Below are 23,852 nucleotides of genomic sequence, written 5' to 3'. Positions count from 1 at the left end.
CTTTTTCTGGCAAAATTTCAATATTGTTTGTTGATGTCACATGTAGATACAATATGATGTTGATTCTTAGATAAACCTTAGAATTACAGGCTGACTGTGGTAGGTCTTTATAACCTCTGGTGTTTAATATAGGGATAAAAAGATTCCTATGAGCTAACTTACTAGACAGAGCTTTTTAATGTTTAGTTAGAAGTTTGTTCTTTCAAGTATTATGAGTGGCCCATTTCTGCTTCGCATCTGCTTTGATAATTTACATAATTTTTTCCCCACCTTCGCTGTCCCAATCAACCTCTCAGTGGTATATCATCATCAACTCTCCTACCTATTTGCTAATATCAATTATATTGAAAAATAAGCTTGCTCTGATTTCTCTGCAGGACCTTTCTAAGCTATGTCTAGGAATAACACTGACATAACTGAACTGAATAATTATGTAGTGTATTATTTGGCAGAGTCAATTTATCAGGATAATTGGGGCAAGCAATACCATTCCTGGATCTGCCACTTTTTAGCTCTATAAAAATCAGATCAAAAAAAAAAAGGAAATTTTTCTGTTGTTCAGCCAACTCTTATGAAATTGCAAAAATATGGAGCCTAGTATAAAGAACGAGGTATCCTGACAAATATTCAGGAGAATCAAAGTTCTCCACTATGGGCACATGATTCATCTAACTAGAAACACAATCCCTCGCAATAGTCAAATACTTTCCACTCTAAATTGAGCTTAGAAGAAAACTCCTTGCTGTAGTTGTATATTATTTTATAATGAATCCCTTTGAAAAGTTGTTATCCTTTTTAGAATGAAACCCCTTTAAAATACTGGTGGAAGGGAATCAGGAGTAACCTGCAACAACAACAAATGTCTCACAGACTTTTACCATTTCCTTAAGTTTTTCATCATTTTGGAGACATTTTCACTAAGCATTTGGCTAAATCCCAATAATGTGCTGCTAGATTTAATTTTTAAACACTCTACTTACTATACAGTCTTGGAAAATACATTACGTTAAGCTCTTACCTAAGCCGTGCCGATGTGTTGACATGGGAGGCATCACAGTCCAGATTTTGCCAACTGGATTAAAACATTCCACTGTATTCAAAGTTTTTAAACCGTCTCTTCCTCCCACGACATAGAGCTTATTATCAATAACTGCAACTCCAAATTGAAGCCTACGGCCATTCATGGTGCCAATATGTAGCCAACTGTTGGTCCTGAGGTCATATTTTTCAATAGTAGTAGTACCTGACAAAGGGATATTGAACAACGGTAAAATCTACTTTTATTGAAATTTTGAATTGGTATTATTTACATTATAATTATGTACCCATAACTTACAGCACAGTATCAGTGATTACAATTCAAATTAAGTAAGTAGCTCAGGTAATTCTACAACCTGGGAGATAAAGCAAAGGATAATCTTTTACCACTTCTGGACCCAAATAGAAGAGTCAAAATAAAATGTTTTATGTAATATGTTTGGTTTATACCCTTATAACGCTGGCTTTGGCTATACTATTCTACTGGTAGTATCAACACAAGTGTCAAATGACATAATTTACAACAAAATACCTTGGATTCTATTATTGAATGTTTGCACATCCGTTACAGATGTAATTACTTATGACCTTTCAATATATTAATTTATGCTTCTTAAATTTGTTTTGGGTGTGTGTGTTTGTGTGTGTGTGTTTGTGTGTATGTGTGGGTGTGTGTGTTTATTTAAAAGACACGTAACTAAAGGACCAGGAATGAAAATTATTTTTAAATGGGCCTTTAGCTGGGTGTGGTGGCATGCAACTGTAGTCTCAGCTACTTGGGAGGCTGGGGTCAGAAGACCACTTCAGCCCAGGAGGCGGAGGCTGCAGTGGGCCAAGATCACGCCAGCCTGGGTGACAGAGTGAGACTCTGTCTATATAAATAAATAAATAAATAAAATTTAAAAAATGTTAAATGGGCCTTTGGTGTTGATTCACACAATGTTCCATGATGGTAATGATACAAGAGGTAGAGAGAAATTATTTATGCAGATAGTGAGGGCAAAAGAGTCCTTGGTGGAATTACCTTTCTAATCAAAAGCAGCCCCCCAAATCATTTATTTTCTAACAAAGAACAGCCTGAAAAATCAAGCTGCAGACATAGATAAGCAAGCTGGAAGCTTGCACAGGGGAAAGCCGGCAGCTGCACCGATAGGAAAGGGCTACCTTGGGGGCAGGCATTTCCAACATGGAGGCTTCATCTTCCCTTTTTTTGTCACCACGTGTACAGTAAGAAAGAAACGGGTAACATGGCCAGTTTAGGCAGAAAACCCACCTGCATAATAAAAGATTGGTGTGGGGGCTGCCAGAGATTCATGCCCTATGCAAAGGCACACCTGGTCCTAACCAGTCTTTTGCACCACCTCCTCACCAGCTCATCTATAAACCCCCCTGCATTTCACCACAGATCTGGAAACCCATTTTTCCAGGACCCTTCTCTGTAGCGGAGAGCTATTCTCTTTCTTTTGCCTGTTAAATTTCTGCTCTTAATCTCACTCTTTGTGTGTCCATGTCTTTGATTTCTGTGGCCATGAGACAACGAACCTCAGGTGTTACCCCAGACAATGAACCTGCTTCAGTAGCACAAAATATTACAGTTGAGAATATAGAATTACAAGGTATTACTTTCTTTAAGTGTTAATATAATTGTATTTTCTATTCAATTACTAATGTACAAAGTTTACTGCCATAGTATACTGTCACTATTGACAAAGTAAACTATCACTACTGTCATAACGAATGGTTATTTCAGTAGGCAATGCTTCTTACCATTCATTCATAATAGTTGTTGCTATTTTTTAGTAAAAGCTGATTTTGCACAACAGGGAAACTTCTGAATAATAACCAGGGTGGAAAATAATAGAATTATTTTTTACATCTATAGTATATCTAATAGAGTTTGTGGCAGGTTTAAAAAATTTCATCCCAATTACACAAAGTCAACCACAGTAATAAGCAAAAATACTTTCCAGTTGCTCCTTTATTGGGACATTTGTGAAGAAAATGCAGTCCATTAGTTATAATGAAGATGTAGTTAACATTTGAAGCATACCCATTGGCAGTTACAGGGCAATGGTATGGGGTCATATCCTGTCAAAATTGAAGCAGAGTGTATATTAAATGTATAGCTGCTCCTTGATTAGATTGAATTAGTGGAAACAGTGTTTCCTTCCTCTAAGTTTAAATATTTTCTGGTGAATAGTGCACTGCAAGTATTTGTGTTCCAAGATTTTGGATTTTCTAACACAAACTTGTAAATACACAGGGACTCATTTACTCTTTCTCTTTCACTATTGCCTCCTTCACTGATAACATGGATTTGACTGAATACTGATTTATACATTAGCAATCACTCTACTGACTATATTTCCTGCTAAGAGGTCAAATTACAACACCTATCAAAATATCTTTTCTACACTAAATATCTTTGGATGGTAATGTTAAAACTGAAATAACTAGAAACTCACACCTACTTTTATTCTATGATTAACCAGTCAGTTTTCTCTGAATGTTTTCCACTTCCTTCCATTTCCTCATCCCAAACTTCCTACATCTATATTCTTATCTGCTTGTTCTAATTTTAACTTTTAGTTCTCTTTGTGTTAGTGGAATTTACCGATGACCTAATTTAGATTAGGAAATAAAAGCTAGTCTGCACTCATTGTTATGATTATGAAGATATGAATGGTGGGGTAATTAGAAAATTGTACAAATCTACATTAGTCAGCTGTATGTAGAAGATTTACACTGAGAGATGTAGGTGTGTGATTCATGCCAGGTTAAACTTTTCAAGGCATTAGATTCAATAAAGATAAAATGATCCCATAATTTTTGACTGCAACATGAGCATTTATGACTAGTAGTTCTACATATTGAATTCTGAAGACTTCTGAACCAGCCCCTTTGTCTACCCCCACCAATCCTTCAATTAATCAAAATGTATATTCTCTAGCTGCTTTACTAGGGCACCTCTATATTAGATGGAAAAACATAAATTCAATTTTTTTACTATCTTTTGCTTTAAAATTTTTCTGTATAAATAACTGTCTGCCCCAGAATGTTTGATCTATTGATTCTCAATTCATTTCTAAGCTCTTACCCAATCTTCGTTCATAATCTATTCAAGAGTGAACAAAACCTGTCAAACTTATCAGTGTTGCTGAGAACACTGTAGTTTCTGCAGTAGTGAATATATCCGATGTAATGATTTCCTCCATTTACTTTACAAATGTTCCGAAAGTGACAATATTAGCCTTTACCTTGTCTCCTGCCATATGCTCTACTCAGAATTTATTTTTTAAACAAATAAAAATTTACAAAATACTATGTATGTACAAGACATCCAAAGTTTACTAATTGACAATTTAACAATTTTGACTCTATGATTATACTTAGCACTTTCTAATGATTCTTTCAAATACATTGTAGGAGTTATAGTTAGCCCCAGCCATTTGTGTGATATCTATATTTAACAGCAATTCTGAGCTTGTTATATGAATCAGAGAGGAAATTAGAGATTGAGGAAGCACTGTATTTCCTAAACATCAAAATATAAAAGTTAAATTTAAAAAAGTTTTTAAATTTCAATAGTGTTGGGGGTACAGGTCATTTTACGTTACATGGATAAGTTCTTTAGTGGTGATTTCTGAGAATTTAGTGCATCCATCACTCAAGCAGTGTACACTGTACTCAATATATAGTCAAAAACATCTTTTAAAAATAACTGAAACAACACACTATAAGCAAAGGCATATATATAGGAATTAATGTTTATACTTTTGTGAAAATATGTAAAGTAGTACATTTTTCAATGTCAAACTGCTTTATACAGATAAATGCTGCTCATTTAATGTTTTTGTTACACTTCTTAGGTTTTTTTCTTTCTTTTTCTCTTTTTTCTTTTTTTTTGTTACTACGTGTTTACCCTGGTTATCCAATAGATTCTAAAACCCCCAAAGAGTTTTGTTGTTGTTCTTTTGTCTGTAGTAGTGGCAGTGTAGAAAAAGGAACATCGTATTTGAATAAGAATTTCATCTCCAGCCTTTCTTAATGATTGTCCTTTGGTTGGCTATCTAAACTTAAGATGTGCAAAGGAGCGGTAACATTATTGTGAAGATTAGAAACGATGTTTGCAAACTGCCAAAGATTAAGCAATCAAAAATGTAAGGTTTTACTATTCTTTTAATGGTCTGCAACGTCCCGTGAGCCTTTTATAGCGTCTCCGTATACCAGGAATTCAAAGTGTCTCATGCCTTCATTTACTTCCATCACAAACTTTGGTAATAGAGTCCAGAGATTATAGGTTCATATTTCACACATTTTTAGAGACTGATAAGGAGTTATAGATACTTATAAACATTTGTTGTAATACATTCCTTTATGGTAACAATAATTTAACCAAGATGAGCCTGAATAAAATGCCAAGAATAAAAAATAAAAAACAAACACAAAAACCAAACAAACACAAAGTTTTCCATTTCTCACAATGCAAATTAGGCTTTTTTCAGAGTCAGAAATGAAAGATAACTGCACTTGCATTTTTTTATTTAGTACTCTTGTAATTTGAATACCAAACAAGAAACCTTCTAATATGCTATTAATATTTAATTTAGTCAGCAAAATTCAATAAAACCTCAAGTTGCCAGACTGGTAATTAATTATAGGATCTCATTGTCCTATAAAACCTATCTTGTAACATTATTGTTACAAAACACAAAAACATTGTTATTTGTTATTTCCTGAAGAACATCAATTCTTGAAGTAACCCTAGAAATCTGCAAATAATTGCATTTGCAATCTCTTGTTTTATGGGCTTATGATTAATAAGCATTGTTACTATGTAGTCTTCCAATTTTCAATTACATATATCAAAGAAAATAATGTGATTCCAGTAGGACTTCAAACCAACTTTTTAAACTTTTTTTTTTCTATCCCCTTTCCTTTCCTCATTTCCCGTCACCCCCCAGTTTCAAGATGTAGCTCTGAGATAAACTTTACATCCTTGGAATGTTTTCTTTCCTCCACTCCCTTTCTTATCCCATTCTATGCTCCCATGCCTTATGCACATTGGTTACCTAGATGCTTGATAAACACACACCATACTCACTCATCTGGTCAAATATTTCCTGAGAAGGTTCAGGGGCCAGATGCTGATACAGACAAGACACCTCTGACCATGATGGCACCAGCCCCCTTACCAGATGGAACGATAAATAATTCAACACAAGCCATTGAAGTGGGTCACAACACCTGACACTTCCTAGCCACCCTGCCTATTCTGCATTCCAAACTCTGTCTTTAAAACCCCCACATTCCCTCTACAAATGGAAGAGTAGACATTTTTGGAAAGAATTCCACCCACTCCTCTCCTTACTAGCATGGAAAAGAAAATCTTGCTTTCTTTTTGTCGCACCTCACTCTTGTTATTATGGCTTCTTTCTACAAGTGGCCAGCAGCCAGACCTTTTGCCAGCTACAGTCTCTTCCTTTCTGATTAACATGTGAAAGGAAAATAAGTCTTGGGACCCCCAAATCACTAAGTCAAAAGGAAAAGTCAAGCTGGGAATTGTGTCAGGCAAACCTTTCCTCCCTTTTTATTCCTAAATAAGAAAAATACTGAGTTTTTTTTTCTTAAAAAGCTACATACATCCCTCACAATTTGCCCACAAGGAAATTCCTTGTGGGTCTCCAGATGCTTACCCTTAAACAGTTACGTTGAGTTTCACAATGGCAATGTAAATTGACAGCTTATTTTCACAGGTGCAGGACAAAGGAATGACAGAACTCAATGTCATCCCTCTGTTCACCTGAGACAAATATGCGTCTGATTGCTTCCTCTGCTTTACTGTTCATGAAAAAACTGCATATTCTCTAAGCCAGACTAAGGCATAAGTGACTATTCTTGTACCTCCCTCACATGTAAATTGTGTATTAAATGAAAAGTTAATCAGATACTCAAAAGAATGCAACCATCTGTCTCTTACCTACTTATGACCTAGAAGGCCCCCACTTTGAGTTGTCTTGCGTTTCTGGACAGAACCAATGTATACCTTACACATATTGATTGATGTCTGATATCTCCCTAAAATGTATAAAACCCTGGGGTTAAGCATGGGCGCATTCTTAACCTTGTCAAAATAAACTTTGTAAATTAATTGAGACCTGTCTCACATACTTTTGGGTTCACAAACATTAAATAAGTTTTCCTTGAAAAGATATAATATGGCAAAGTAAATATTCAAATCTTAAAACAGCTTCTGTAAAGTAAAAGTGCCTATTAAGAGTTCAACACTAATTGAAAGGTTATGTCTCATAAGGTAAGTAGAAAAATGACGTCACAAAATCATATAATGCACCCTATTTATGAAAATTCACTTTAGGTGCACTCATTTAACATGGCTTTAATATCACCCTTATAAGTTGGAGGCTGTTAAGAATGTATCTTTTTTGAATGAAGACACTCAAGTTATTTTTACCTTTCATAGCATCCATGCCTCCTACAGCATAAAGTGCCCCCACAGTTGATTTTCTAGGCTTTGTCCGAGGGCTTTGCATCATGGATCTTCTCTCAGGCAAAAGATGATACTTCATAGCTTCCATCAGGAGCTTCTGACACTCAAGATCACCAGTAAACATGGAACTGGTTTCAAGATCTGCCAGTAACTGAAAAGTAGTGATGCATGGCATATGAATGGAGAGTTCACCATTAGAAAGAACATATTTGTATTTATATAACTTTGGAGGCTGGGCGCAGTGGTGTACACCTGAAATTCCATCACTTTGGGAGGCCAAGGTGTGTAGAACGCTGGAGCTCAGGAGTTTGAGACCAGCATGGGAAACAGGGCAAAACCTTGTCTCTACAAAAAAATACAAAAATTAGCCAGTTGTGGTTGCATGTGCCTGTAATCCCAGCTACTTGTAGGCTAAGGTGGGTTGATCGTTTGAGCCCAGGAGGTAGAGGCAGAGAAAACTTGAGCTAACCGAAATGTAGAAGTTTGGTTATTTAATGCTTTTTGTTATTTAGTAAGATTTTTATTTTCACTTATCAAGAAAATAACTAAAAATCTGCTGGTAGTAGCTAATGATCTCTGCATATTTATTTAATTGACACATTATTCATCTTTTGAATATGTACACATATAATTTAAAGGAGCAAAAGTCAAAAATCACTCATAGAAAGTATTGCTGAAAGCAGTCAAAAAGAACGGCTCTGTCTGCACAAGCAAGAATCTACTAGTCTACTGCATGCGGCTAATACAAGTAGCAATCTTTTTGGTGGATTTGGGGTAGTTGTGTTGGTAGTGGTGGTCATGCAAACATGCTCAGTTAAAATAATAACAGACATGGTGGATGGAATCTTTATCATCTGATCACTTCTGCAGAGTATTCTGAAAGCAGGTGCTTTTTAACTGAGTTGAGATACATGCCTTAGTAACTAGTCAGCATATTAACAAAAATAGATGATCAATTCTTTTTAACTATCATTACCTGGCAGACAGTGACCTTATTTAACACTGATAAAAGTGAGGTAAAGTATTTTTCATGAGATGAGTTGGAGAGAATTCAAGAGTATATTTCAGAATGTTGTCAAGAGTCATCTTAGATTGGTTCTCTTGGAGTTTTGGGTCCACAGTATCATGGGACATTGAGAGGAATAGTGAGCAGGTTGCTGGAATAGAAGAGGTAATCTTATTAAATTAAACTTATCTGAATTTTCCTGCTCTTCATGTGTTAATTTCAGTTCTGTTTTCACTCCACCTGTGATATTTGATGGATCTTTATTTTGACTTGCCTCATGAGAGCCCAGGCATTTGCTTAATGCATATGCTTTCAGAAAAAGGTCTAAAAACTAGGCTATTTATTTTTCCCTAAAAATACTCTTCAGAGATTCATCCTTTTTATATATTTCATTTCTAAAATATTTGTAAGGTCACCTTTTAAATTCTTTTGGAAAGCCTGTATTTGCATGACATTGCCTATCACTACCATGATCAGGAAAAGTTCACACAGTCCATATTCTAGGTCTAAGGCATGCTCAGAGGTGGGCTACCACGGTACTGTTGGTTGTACATTTGGGCTAGAAATTTCCCTCCATTCCAATAAAATAACAGAAGTTCAAACTAAGAAGTTCACTTTGCTGAAAGTGTCTTATCGACTTAAGGCTCTGTAAAGATACCGGCCTCTGATCTTACACCAGTGCATCTTAAGTTTTTTATATCTAAAATCACAAGGAGAAATTGTTAATACACAGATTCTTCAGACTGTTTCCCTGAAATTGGTTAACTGGGTCTGCAGTGGAGCATGAGAAATTGTGTTTTTAACAAGTTCACAGGCCCAGGAACATTTTGAAAGGCAGTCTGAGAATCTCATATGTCATAGAACTTTTCTTGAGAATAATACACATAAGTGTACATGTTCACCCAAACATAAAATGTCCATAGATTCTAAAGATCATCTGTCAATCCAAAGATTTAGAACCTTGGATCTAAAATTACATATATATTTATTATTTCTGTTTTTGGCGTTACTATTGCCTTGCTCTTTGGATAAATTTGCTATAACCAGAAGGGTAATCAATGTTCTTTCATTGCATATGGATAGATTCTTAAGAGCATGCATATAGTTCTATGGAATTTAATTAACAGCTGGAAGTTTTAAAAAATGTGGAAAAATCATCTGGGCACAGTGGCTCACGCCTGTAATCCCAGCACTTTGGGAGGCTGAGGCAGGTGGATCACAAGGTCAGGAGATCGAGACCATCCTGGCCAACATGGTGAAACCCCATCTTTACTAAAAATACAAAAATTAGCTGGGCGTGGTGGCACATGCCTGTAATCCCAGCTACTTGGGAGGCTGAGGCAGGAGAATCGCTTGAACTAGAGAGTCAGAGGTTGCAGTGAGCCGAGATAATGCCACTGCACTCCAGCCTGGAAACAGAGTGAGACTCCTTCTCAAAAAGAAAAAAAAAAAAGTGGAAAAATCATCAGCAGATTAACAATCTATTTTTCGATATTAACATTTAATTAGTAACTTTGTTATAAAAGTGGGTTCATGTTAATATTTACAAAATTATTGATCCACTAAATCTATACAAGGTCTGTTTTTAATTCAGATGATGTTTGAGGCGTATAGCCACAAATTCAGTAGATATTACATGCATATGTGCAGTATATTCACATGTATTATAAATTTTATTGATTAATTTGCTACAGAGAAAAAACTGTCATTATCATCAATGGTGAAATTATGTGGTGAGACTGCATTCCAAAATTCAGTATGAGTTGAGTTAACCCTGGATCTTATTCAAAAGTGTTTGTTCTTAGAATCATCTTTGCTATAATCCTTCAATTCAACATATATGGTGAGGATGCCTTTATAATTATGCTATAGCACATCGAAAGTATGATAGCATTCTTTTGATCGTAGCAGATAATATTAATAGATATTATTCAGTACCTGACTCCTTCCTAGACTCTCCTCTGGAAGGCTATTGTACTAATGATTAACATTTTGCCTAGAAGGTGTGCAGGAAAAAAAAAAAAAGAGTTAGCCTAGTCATTTTCCCAGCTTTTTACAAATATTATGTGGTGAAACTGAAACTAATGAGTATTCTGATGTTTATGGTTTAACAGTAGCTTTTTTTAGTCATGTTTTTTTCTGTCTTTCATTAATGCCTCTAATTGATGGCTGAATATGTCCTTCTGTGAAACAAATCTTGTACACTCAAATTACCAGGAATCTTCTGAAAAAATAAAATTAGGGAAATAAGAAATGGATTAGTGCCTAGTGGTAGTTCAGAACTATATTTTAAATTACCTAGGTAATTTTCCATACCTGTGGTGGGAGTAATGGCAGTCTGATGTAAGAAAGCAGCATCCCCAGTTCTCCTTGCCTATTCTGCACATCATGCCCCACCCACTGCATTAGAGCATGAAAAATGGTCTCTTCATCAGGCACATTAATGTCATCACTGCACAGAAGTTTTGAAATTTCATTAGCTGGAAGCAGGAGGAATTCTTGGTTTTTTATTACCTCAATGAAGTGTTCCTAGAAAAGAAAGGTTATCTACTAAAACTTTGCGCTTTAGAAATTTCTTCATGGAATAAGCATATCAAAGCATTTCATGTTCCTAAACTTCAGAAAATGCAAGAGAAACAGATGTACCCACTTATAAAAAATAGGTGCTCCTGCTACCCGTGACATGGATAACAGGGAGCCTTCTGAAGCTGACAGGCCAAATGCTTCCACTGGGAATTATTTATAGAACACACAAAGTTAGCTTTAACTGCTTCACAGCCCACATAGGCAGAGTGTTAGAGCCAAAAGCGGCAGTTTTTGCTCCCAGCTGCTGTACGTGACAACAGCAGCTCATGACTTCAGAGCTGACTGTCTAGTTGGTCTTCAGCCAAAAGCCATGAGAAAAAGGCTGAAACTTTTTAAGGTGGTGGCTATCTTGAAAGCCTAGGAGAGTTAACTCTGGCTATGTATGTGAGGCAGAAACAAACTGAATTCCTTGGAGATAAGAAAAAAGAATGATGAAAAACTCTTTCCTTTTATGGAAAAGTATGATCTTCTATTGACCAAGAGAAAGTACTCTATTGCAGTTGGTAACAATCTATGGGTTCAGGACAATCTAAAAAGGATTCCTATAAAGTTTTTTCTTTGGGAAAGAGTGAGGATGTCTTTTAAGTTTATGTATTATCCCCGGCTAATATTTTCATATTTTTTTAGTAGAGTGAAGCTCCGTCTCAAAAAAAAAAATAATAAATTTATATATTATATCTCAATTCTTCTTTCATTGTGTTGTATTTTGTCAAATATACAATTTCAAACATCTGTGTTTCATTTTTTTAAACCAAAACACCATCTTATTTTTTTCTAGTTGATAAATATTACATGTTCTTTCTTTGACAACAGAATGATCATTTTTAACATTTCTCATAGTGAAGATCTCAAGTTTTAAGTGAAATAAAATATATTTCTAAAATGAAGATAAACATACCTACTTGGCAATTTATATTGCACAATAAACAGACATTCCAGGAACAGTTTAAGCTAGTCTCTGAATAATTGGGGTCTCTAAATAAATCAAATCACCACCTCAGCTTTATTTTTAGTTTAGTCATTGTGGAAGTGAATCAATCAAGTAAAAAAGTTATCCAGACAGCAATAATCAATGTTGATATACCCATCAGAAAGCTCTGACGCTGTAAGTTTCAAACTGGCCTATTTAGACAAATAACTCTTTGTGATTAAGACAAACAATTGAAAGAGAACTGCTGTTCTTACTGTAGCAGATGTCTCTGGGTGAAGACCCTCCCACTTATACAAATAATGGTGATAGTAGTACAACTATTAATACATTACACTTGAACAGCACTTCACACTTTACTGATTTCTTTCACAAGCATTAAGTCATCACCAGTGTGATCTTGTGAGAAAGTGGAGTTAGTCTGATAAGAAAGCAGGTCATATGAGTTGTCTGATTCCCTATGGAGTAAGTGGCAAAGTCTGGATTCAAGCATAAGCCTCTGAAATCATGCTTACTGCATTTTGTTTGATATTGCATCTGCTTTTCGTAAGTGATATGATTTTTGTGAAAGAGTTTAGACAAATATAAAACTATAAAACTTAAGGTTATATAGTACTGATATTGCATATAAACTCTGAAACTGCATTAATATTATGGACACCTCAATATCTCCTCCTTTTTACCCACTCTCCAATTAAAAAACAAAGAGGAAAAACCTAGATTTTCTGATAGAATTTGTTATGACTTCAGGATTGCTTCCTAATGGGAGTATTGAAAATTGCTGGGCAATATAGTAGATTAGTCTAAATAAAGAATAAGTATAATTTTAAAGTATCTATATATTACATTGCAGTATGCAGTACTGTATAGAAATAATTCGTTTCACTTAAAGATTAATTTTAAATTGTTTTATTTTGGAATTATTTTGCTCCTAATTTCAAGGTAAACACTTTATTCTATGCAACTTCCAAGGGAGTCTTCTTTTGAGCCCTGGATTAACTATTCATTTTATAAATATCTACACTTATATTGTTGCAAAATTTACCAAATGACTATCACATATTTGCTAGATGCTTCATTGATGCAGACAACCATCTATATGATTTAAATGGTTAATTTTATGTATGAACTTGACTGGGTAACGAACGGGGTATCCAGACATTTGGCCAAATAGCATTCTGAGTGTGTCTGTGAGGGTAGTTCTGGATGAGGCCCATTCACATGAGGGAAGCCAATCTACCTTGTTCAGTCTACCAATGCACATGATTACAATTGAATCCCTAAATTGTTTAATATTATTCTTAGACATTAAAATTATTTGCATTATTAAACTATCAATCCACTACTGCAAAAACATTATTATAGCAAGACCTTTATATATTTTACTGTATTTACAATAGATACTAACATAACTAAAGAAGCGAGATTAAGAGAGACAACAATATTACATTTTTATGCACATCCTGCTTCAACACTCCGTTTTGGTCACATAATAGGAAAAGGAAGACAAGTTCATTTTGAGCAACAAAAATAATTCGAACTTTTTTCGGAATGTATTTTGCTTGCAAGTGTGTAATACTAAACAGGAAACTGCTAAAACTTAGTTCAAGAATTTAAGTAATTAAATAGGAAGTTTCCGTGTTTATTTTTTGTGGTAGAATAAACCTTTGACCTTCATAACTGCTGTTCCTTTAGATTATATAGTATCTGTATTTAGGACACAGGAACATAAATGGTGTAATTAAATGATATATTTTAAAATGTCAATCCATTATAATATGATTCTCCATATAATGGTATTGTTTTAGGAATATGTTTCAAACTTCAAATTTGAAGTTTGAAAGTAGGAGGGAGAAAGATTTGATAAGAAGTTTTTAAACAATTGAAATTTTAGAAATTAAAAAATTACCTTCTGTATAAAACTCCAGAAAAATACTCTTTATATGCATCTCTATTCTAAAAAATGCTACTTTTATTTATGATTTCAGTGTGTGCCTTTCTATTGTTCACTTGTATGCAATTGCTTTTTGTTTTTTAATATTAAATAACTGAAGCAATTTCATTTTTTTGAAATATTTATATTTTGATTGGGCTTCACAAAATGATCCATCTCTTGTGTCCTTCCCTTCTTCAGAGGTTAAAAAAGTTTATTTTTACTCTGCATCAGGGAAGTATTAGCTTCTATTGTAAGGCTTTATTGAATATCCTCTGTCCATTTAATATGCTCTATCTTATCATATGCAACATTTAAATAATTACCACCTACGAACATTTGCATTAGATTTAATTGTTAATAGAATTGAAAGGGATTTTAAGTTAGTTGCATTAATGAATTGAACTGTAAGTTATTTTTAACCAAAGTAAAATTTGTTACTAAGACATAAAGAAGTTCATTCAATAAAATTATCTGGGCTGGGCGCGGTGGCTCATGCCTGTAATCCCAGCACTTCGGGAGGCCGAGGCGGGCGGATCACAAGGTCAGGAGTTCGAAACCAGCCTGGCCAATATGGTGAAACCCCATCTTTACTAAAAATACAAAAATAAGTGGGGCATGGTGGCGGGCGCCTGTAGTCCCAGCTACTCAGGATGCTGAGGCAGGAGAATCACTTAAACCCAGGAGGCGGGGGTTGCAGTGAGCTGAGATCGCGCCACTAATTTTGGTAGTTTTTAAGCTCCGACAATTATTGACGCATTAATATTAGCATTTTTCCTTACTGAATGACACCTCACTTTCTTTATAAATCATAATTTGTACAATTTTATGGACTAAAGCTCTAATTGTGCAAAAATATCAGGGAATTAACATTTTCTTAATACTATAAATTCTATTTGAAATACACAGTTGTACAATTTATTTTTTGGTAGTATTTTTATTTCCTCAAGTTTGGGGATTTAATTAAACATTTGTAATTCAAAAAAGGAAAAGCTTGCTTGAGTGCAACTCAACCAGACAAATGTTTTTGCTGAATATATAATATGTGAAAGTCATCTACAAGTTACATAAGTTTATATTGCTTATTAATTTTATTATAACATTAACATATTTTTACTACAAGTTAAGTTGAAGCAATTGATTTTTACCATAGTGTATTTGTGTGCCACATTGAGAAGTTCTGTACAGCCTTGGGCATCTCCAAATGATCGAATCCCTAAGCAGTTTGAAGGATGGAGCTGCTTTATGAGAAAATTGGAGCAAACATCAATGACCTGAGTCAGCTGCAAGAGACAAGCTGCAGCCAGCAAACTTTCAATGGTATCTTCTTTCAATTGCAGGACTCCTAGATGGTTTGAAAAAGCAAAGAATGATTGTAAGTTCCATAAAGTAAAAATTATGTCAACTAGTTGAAATATTTTTTTATTTTCCTCTCTAGTAGAGCTATGCTTTTCAGCAGATTTGGAGTACACTTTGAGGCTAATATACGCAAGAGAGTCTGTCTGTAAACACTAATAAGATGGCTGAAATTAGCCAGATTAGGTTATCAAAAATGACTGTAGCAAATAAACAGTGAATAACATTATTGTAAAGAACAGCAACTTGTTACTTCTTTATCATCTTAGGCCTGCATTTAAATCTTATATCAATCATTTCACATTGTATATGTACATGAGAATATTACGTTGTACACCTTAAACACATACAATTTTGATTTTTAAATCATACCTGTATAAAGTTGAAAAAACTGTTTCATTATGACTCAAAGAACATTACGTCATATTGTATAAGAATCATACAATTGGACATGCAAGTAACTGTCATTGTGAGGAGGTAAACATCTTAGTAAATAAAAAAAGCATTAAGCTTAATTGTCCATTTATTTTGTAAGAAGAACACTGAACTTTTATGCCTTTTTTTGTATCTACATTAGCTGGTAAAGATGTATTTGCCCAAAATATTATCTCTAGAATTCACCCCTGGCACTGTCTCAAGAGGAAGAAAATGTTGCCAACAGTCCACAAATGAAGAATTACTTATTTGCTTTGTTATAAAATAATCAGTCTCTTTTTGAAAATATCTGTAATGAATTTTTAAAAACAGAATCAGAAGCAATTTAAGTTAGTCTGTTTATATTTATGTCTGTATTATTTTTAGAACACGTGTTATTGATTAGTTGTTGCAAAAATTATGCGATTTTTATGAGACATTCCTACTTTTTATTGTTTCAGCCAAGTTATAAAGAATGTTTCAAATGGCTGATATCAATTACAAACTATTCCCCTAAAGTTTTCCCTTCTAAAATACCTTAATACGGGGCTCATATAGTTGCATAACCATAAGGAAAAGAGTAATACATATTGTGAGGTCTTCTATACATAGTTCAATCTGTAGAATATATTGTAAAGGGGTCCAGCCCATCAGCAGACTCTCTTGTATTGTTCTTGTTCTGATTTTGAAGGGAGAGCCCTGCCCATATCTCATGAGACCTAGAGAAGTATGAACTATTCTCCAATTCGGATATAAATATTCATCTGCTATAGACATTTAAATTTGGTCTGGTTATTAGGAAGAATATTCATTCAGAGGAATAGTTATAAATGTCTTCGATACAGTAGGAAAGCATTGTATATTACAGTGTACAGTATTCAGTTACAAGCATGCTTAAGAAAGGCTGTTTGGAGCTGGCCCAAGTTTCACTTCATTAAAGAGTAAAAGGATAGTCAAGAGCCAGCTGAATTATCTTACCCTACGAATGCTCATTGGGAACAAAAAGATGTTTTCTAAGGATTAAAATGTATCAGGTAGAAGAAATAAAGTTCTTTCCATTTCACTCCTGATTTTAAAAAGCTTATTGAAATTTTAGAGCATATGGAAATTTAGGGAATATTTTTGTTTAAAGGCTTGTCAGGAGAAAGGTGAAAGTTGAAGGAAGGAACGAAATACTGTGAAATTTCAAAGTAGCTTTGTTAGAACAGTGGTCTTCAAATAGCATGCAGACCACTAGAGTTATATAAAACCTATCTGAGACACAGATCAATTTCATGTAAAGAAATTTCAGTACCTCAAATTCCATACATACCCCTCCTAAAAAATGGTCTGCTCCCAAAACAGTTGTTACCACACAGGTTTTACTTTCCCAGTGTCCTTTCCATAGTTTTCTTTTTTCTCATCTCATAAAAGGAAGTCACATTCCTCACCTATCCCAAAGTATACTATGCTACATTATGGGGTTGTGGCATAGGAAAAACTTTGAAACAAAAGCTTCTTCATACATATTTTTATTAGGATCTAAATCATATCGTATTCACACTTTCAAAATGTACAATCTGGTGTTTTTTAGTATATTCAAAAGATTTTGCAACCTGTATCACTATCTAATTCCAGAACGTTTTCACTACTCCCAGAAGGAACTCCATACCTATTAACATTCATTCCCAATTCCTTCCATATTCCTACAACCAATAGTCTACCTTCTGTCTCTACAAATTTTTCTATTTCGTACATTTAATGTAAATGGTATAATAAAATAAGCGATCTTTTGCGACAGGCTTCTTTTATCTGGCATAATATTTTCAAAGTTTATTCATGTTGTAGTATCTATTACTACTTCATTCCTTTCTTATTGCCTATTAATATTCTACTGTGTTCATATACTGTATTTGATTTACTCATTCCTCAGTTTGTAAACATTTGGGTTGTTTCTACTCTTTAGTTATGAATAATGCTTATATGAACATTTGTGTACACACTGTCGTGTGGACATGTTTTTAACTCTTGGGTATATAACTACGAATGGAATTGCTAAATTATAAGGTAACTATTTTGTTTAACTTTTAAGGGACTGTCATATAGATATATTTTTAAATGAATTGTTGTTGGTATCAAATTCTTACAGGATCAAGATTTGTTAGATACATTTACAATGCAAACTTAATAGTGCTTTATAAAAAGATTAATATTTACAATATTTTGGGGATTATATACTTTACAAATATTTAAAATTACAACATATTTTAGTCATTAATGGAAAAATGTAAGGAGGGCACATCGTTTCTCAAAATTATTTTACAGACAGTGCAAGCAAAAATGTTTGAAAATGACTGTGTTGGAGAAAGCCAGGAGGTAAGGTTTTAGTCTTAAGAGGAGCCTAAGTATACATAATCAAATAAAAGTATTTTAATACTAAGAGACCCTGAAGATGAAATAATCATTCTGGAATAAAAGTCAAAATACTTTTTAGTCCCCAAATTCATTGTTACCTTTATTTACAGTTTGAATAGATATGAAAATTATTCTGAATGAACAGAATGACTAAATCTCTACTGTAGGGTTGGAAGACCCCATTCCCAAATCTACTTTTTACAAACAAGAATGTGCCCACACCATTCCAGAATTGTTCTTGTATGTTCGTGTTAAATAGTTGTCTGCTCTCATGGTTAAGGTATTTTCTACATATTATATACCTCTTGTTCTTTTATATTATTGAGTTTATATCCTGACTATGCCTTTTTATTACTTTAGGAAATTTATTTAACTGATCTATTCTTTAGTTTCCTCACCTTTGTAGTTGTAATAGCAGTATTACCACTACTGAAGAATAGTAGTAGTAGTAGTAGTAGCAATAATAACCACTACTACTACTACTACTAATAATAATAATAATGTGTGTTATGTAACGTAGGGTCATTACGAGTTAATGTGTATTAAGCACTTACCTGTGTAAGCATACTGCACCAAGGAATTTAGTGCATTTGGATCTACTCCTTCCATCCTGACCTCTTCTTGTTTGGCTTCAAGCACATCATTAGTAAACATTGCAGCAAAATAATCAGACACTGCGCTGAGAACCAACCTGGAAATAGGAAATATTTGTAGGAATTTAAATGAGTCAATGATTTAACTGAAAAGCATGAAATGGATTCAGCAAATTCGTAACACTAGTGAGTCTGTTTTCTCCATAAAATCTTTACAATTCAGTCAAATGTAGTGAAGTTAGAATGGTCAAATACATAAACTGATCTTTTTTAGAGAGTGTGTTTGTGCTGTACTTTCCATCATCAGTCTTTTCAAAGTTTGGCTCTTCTAAATAATACACAGAGAAACGGATCATATAGGCGAATGCTTTTTTAATATAGGAAAATAAATATTTTTACAAATATTCCAATTTATAATCTATGTATTTATTATCTCTTATTTATAATTGCCCTACTCAAAACCATTCTGTATACATAAAAATACTTACCTATGGGCTGGGATGCGGAGGTGTCCTGCAATTAGTAGCACATCACATAGTTGTTTCTCTTTCAAGTAGTTCTCCATTTTACGAAGAGTTTGCTCTGCGTGGTTTGTAACATGGAACTGCTCTTCAGATCTGGTGGCATTCATTTCTTCAGAGTGCTGTGTATCTAATCTGAAAAGGAAGTAAGGATGAGAATATGGTTCATCATATAATTTTGTAAAAAATTTAATTTTTCTCTAATGAGAGTACAAACATGTAGTAGAAATTTAGGCATACCAACTTCTAAAGGAACTATGTTGGATTAAAGTAAAATTAAAATTTGTTTTCTGATCTTAGATATTTTCCTATAATTACTACCTAACCTTTCATTAAAGTGAAGTGTGCTGGTTAGTATTTATATCTGAAATGTATCCAGAACTATGTACAATTCACCAACAGGGCTAGTGATAGTTGTTATATTCACAAACATAAAACCTACATTCTTTGATTTATATGGGTATTATAATTATGTCAATAGGCAGGAAACCCTTAGACCTGAGTCAAAATACTTTAAAAATTTTTGATTATGTCCTGAAGCTTCTCCCTGGAGTACTCATTACACATCAGAAATACTCCTCAAAGAATTTCAAGCCTAAGAGTTTCATAGCATTCTTTACAATATCAATCCCATTAAGAAACCGTACATATTTCCACCTTTTATTTCTTAATATTTAGTCAAATGTGATAGCTATTGAATTTACAATAATAAAAGCAATCTACCTGTATTTTCAACATTACACAATGGTGGAATTTAAATCTCAACACAAGTACATACAGGCTTACAATCAGTAGGAGATGAACAATTGATTGACAAGATGAATGCGCTTAAATATTTTGCTTATTACATTTCTTGCATCCAGGCATCATTTTCTAACCACCAGTTAGGATTAGTTTTAGATCTCCTCACTCCCGATTCAGTCTGTGTTTCTTTTAAGACAGTTGGTCCAAGGTGATATTACTTTCTCTGTCCAATTCAAATATATTATTCTTTAAATCTTCAGTCATAATATTGTACTGATAAGAAGGGGTCATGGCATGAATAGCTCAAAAATTGCCTGCTACCTCCCTTCAGATGCACTCTCCTTGACTTGTTCTGGAAAAGAACAATTTCTTGGCACCGTAGACTGAAAAGCATTCAGGTAGCACTTAACTCACATTATCCTAATCTTTTCTCTTTTCTAGTAATGATTCCGTTCACATTAATTGAGTCAAACATTCAATGTCGAACTAGCTTAGCTCCCAAAGAGCTGGGATTACAGGTGTGAGCCACCGTGCCCTGCCATGCTTACTGGATAATTTTATCTGAAGAAATGATGTATCCCTATTTGTGAAATAAGTATTTTAATATATCACATGTGATTATAGTGTAAAATATGCTATTGTAAATCACTAAAATTATTATTTGAATGACAATATTATGCAGTCTTGTGTCACTCAACAACAGAGATACATCTGAGAAATGCATCATTAAGGGATTTGTTATTGTGCATCATTATAGACTGTACTAACCCAAAGCTGCATGACCTAGCCTACCACTTAACTAGGCTATGTGGTTTATGGTATAGCCTATTGCTTCCAGTTTACAAACCTGCACTGCATGTTACTGTACTGAATACAATGTAGGCAACTATAGCACAATAGTAAGTATTTGTTCATCTCAAATATACAAACATAGAAAGAGTACAGTAAAAATATAATATGAAAGATGAAAACTGGAATACCTGCATAGAACACTTACCATGAGATAACCTTTTAAAGACCGAAACTTGCTTTCGGGATAAGTAAGTGAATGGTGAGTTAATGTGAAAGCCTAGCACATTTCTGTGCATTACTGTGGAATGTATAAACACTGTACATCTAGGCTGCACTAAATTAATAAGCAATACTTTTTCTTTAATAATAAATTAATCTTAGCGTTCTGTAACTTTTTTTACTTTACAAATTTTAATTTTTAAACATGTGACTTTTTAAATAACACTTAACCACACTGTACAGATGTAAAAAACATTTTCTTATATCCTTACTCTAAAAGCTTTTTTCTATTTTTAATTTTTTTAGCTGTTAAACTCTATGCTAATTGTTACACAAACATATGCATTAGCCTAGGCCTATACAAGGTCAAGATCATGAATATCACTGTCTTCTGTCTCCACTTCTTGTCCCAGTGGCAGGTTTCTAGGGGCAGTAAGACACGTGGAGCTTTCATCTCTGCCTTCTTCTGGAATGCCTCCCGGAGGACATGCCTGAGGTTGTTTTACAGTTAACTTTTTTTCTTAAGTAGAAGTAATATACTCTAAAATAGTGGTAAAAATAGTATAGTATAGTATAGTATAGTACAGTATAGTATAGTATAGTATAGTATAAGATAGTATAGTATGTACTTAAACCAGTAACATAGTCATTTATTATCATTATAAAGTACTATGTACTGTACATAATTGTATGTGGTGTACTTTTTTATATGACTGATAGTGCAGTAGGTTTGTTTACACCAACATCACTACAAACATGTGAGTAGTGCATTGTGAACAATGGTTGCATTGTCACTAGGTAACAGGAATTTTTCAGCTCCCTTATAATCTTATGGGGCCATCATCATATAAGCGGTTTTTCATTGATCAAAATGTCATGATGCAGTGCATAACTGTACTTGAACCAATTCCATCATATCCCAGAGTATTTGATCTGACCACCATGCTCTACCACCTCCAATCTTAAACACTAGTACAGAAACCAGACACTAAGATGTTAACACTTGAAAAATATATGAACGTTTTTACTTACCAAATACCCTTTTTAATATTTTTGTGGTTATTTCTATAGCCCTTGTAAAATATGTCATACATTAAGGAAATTATCTTAAATCATTTGTGATATTTTCAGATTCATCAACAGTTTTAATAAAAGCAATTTTTTAATTTAAATAGAATTTATATTCTCAGAAGCTTTTTTTCTTTTTTTAAAAGAGACAGAATCTCGCTGTGTTGCCCAGGCTGGAGGGCAATGGCCTGATCTTGGCTCACTGCAACCTCTGTCTCCTGAGTTCGAGCGATTCTCATGCCTCAACCTCCCAAGTAGCTGGGACTGCGGGCGTGCACCACCACACCTGGCTAATCTTTGTATTTTTAGTAAAGACAGGGTTTCACCATGTTGGCCAGGCTGGTCTCGAACTCCTGGTATCAAGACATCCACTAGGCTCAGCCTCCCAAAGTGCTGAAATTACAGGTGTGAGCCACTGCACTCAGCCACAGAGGCTTGTTACCTAATCCTTTTTCATTTACGCTGCTGAAAATTAAAAAGAAAGTGAAGAAATTTCACAAATGCAGTTAAATATGTCTTTCAATTATGTGTTTTATCAGAATGGAATGTTTAAGAAACTCAGCAATGATTCTGATATTTTTCTACTATCATATATATTAATATGTAAATTTAAATAATTATATTTTGATAATTCTAAATGCAGAAATGTTCAGAAAATAACATACAGAATTATTGTCTATGTCAAATTAAGAAGACAGAAGAAAACTATACATAAAATTTGGAGTCAGTAGAAAAAGTAAGCCATCAGATATTCTTCCTGATACCCAAATACTACCCAGTATAGTTAATATTTAGACTCATTGTTTCTGCTGAATGTGTGTGTATGTCCTAACTTTCAATAGAACTTTGCATTTAAACATCTCAGAGGAGATTTATTCATTCCACAGCTACTTATTGATTTCTTAGTGCCTGAACAGAGCTATTTTAGGAAGTAAAGATATAGCAGTACACACAACGAACTCCGATTCTCATGCACTTTGTCTCATGGGAGGGCTTAGAATGTAAACAAATAAGTATGTCAGGTAGTGATAAGGTCTATGAAGAGAAACAAGGTGAGGGAAGAGAGTCGAGCCTTTGGGATGGGGAGGCTGGTGGCATTTTATGTAGAGTGGTAATGGAAGGCATCTATGATAAGGTTAATCAGCTGAGAAAACTGAGAAAGCAAGCCATGTAGATATCCTTGATATAGTTTTGACGTTTGTCTCCTCCACATACCATGTTGAAATGTGATCCCCAGTGGTGGCGGTGGGATCTAGTGGTAGGTGTTTGTGTCATGGAGGTGTATCCCTCATGAATGACATGATGTCCTTGGAGTAATGTGTGAGTTCTCACTCTTTTAGTTTATGTGGGAGCTGGTTGTTTAAAGAGACTAGCACCCTTCAAGGACTTCATGTCTAAAACACCAAAAGCAATGGCAACAAAAGCCAAAACAGACAAATGGGATCTAATTAAATTAAAGAGCTTCTGCACAGCAAAAGAAACTACCATCAGAGTGAACAGGCAACCTACAGAATGGGAGAAAATTTTTGCAATCTACTCATCTGACAAAGGCCTAATATTCAGAATCTACAAAGAACTCAAACAAATTTACAAGAAAAAAACAAACAACCCCATCAACAAGTGGGCAAAGGATATGAACAGACACTTCTCAAAAGAAGACATTTATGCAGCCAAAAAGCACATGAAAAAATGCTCATCATCACTGGCCATCAGAGAAATGCAAATCAAAACCACAATGAGATACCATCTCAC

The 23,852-nt window shown here is 34.2% G+C and overlaps 1 protein-coding gene across 2 annotated transcripts in view; it reads right to left on the bottom strand.

Moving 5' to 3' along the window:
* Positions 1-23,852, bottom strand: part of KLHL4 (kelch like family member 4) — a 161,815-nt gene that overhangs the window by 35,021 nt on the left and 102,942 nt on the right. For both annotated transcript variants that reach the window (XM_003269023.4, XM_003269022.4), the window contains exons 2-7: positions 19,245-19,412; positions 18,718-18,854; positions 15,148-15,344; positions 10,869-11,081; positions 7,511-7,697; positions 1,019-1,243 (exon numbers count right to left, since the gene is read on the bottom strand). In XM_003269023.4, the coding sequence (XP_003269071.1) occupies positions 1,019-1,243; positions 7,511-7,697; positions 10,869-11,081; positions 15,148-15,344; positions 18,718-18,854; positions 19,245-19,412 (1,127 nt within the window). The remainder of the gene's footprint in view (positions 1-1,018; positions 1,244-7,510; positions 7,698-10,868; positions 11,082-15,147; positions 15,345-18,717; positions 18,855-19,244; positions 19,413-23,852) is intronic.

This window comes from Nomascus leucogenys, chromosome X, assembly GCF_006542625.1.
Source record: "Nomascus leucogenys isolate Asia chromosome X, Asia_NLE_v1, whole genome shotgun sequence".
Taxonomy (NCBI): Eukaryota; Metazoa; Chordata; class Mammalia; order Primates; family Hylobatidae; genus Nomascus; species Nomascus leucogenys.
The sequence above is the reverse complement of the archived record's forward strand: the minus strand, read 5'-3'. Positions and strand labels throughout refer to the sequence as shown.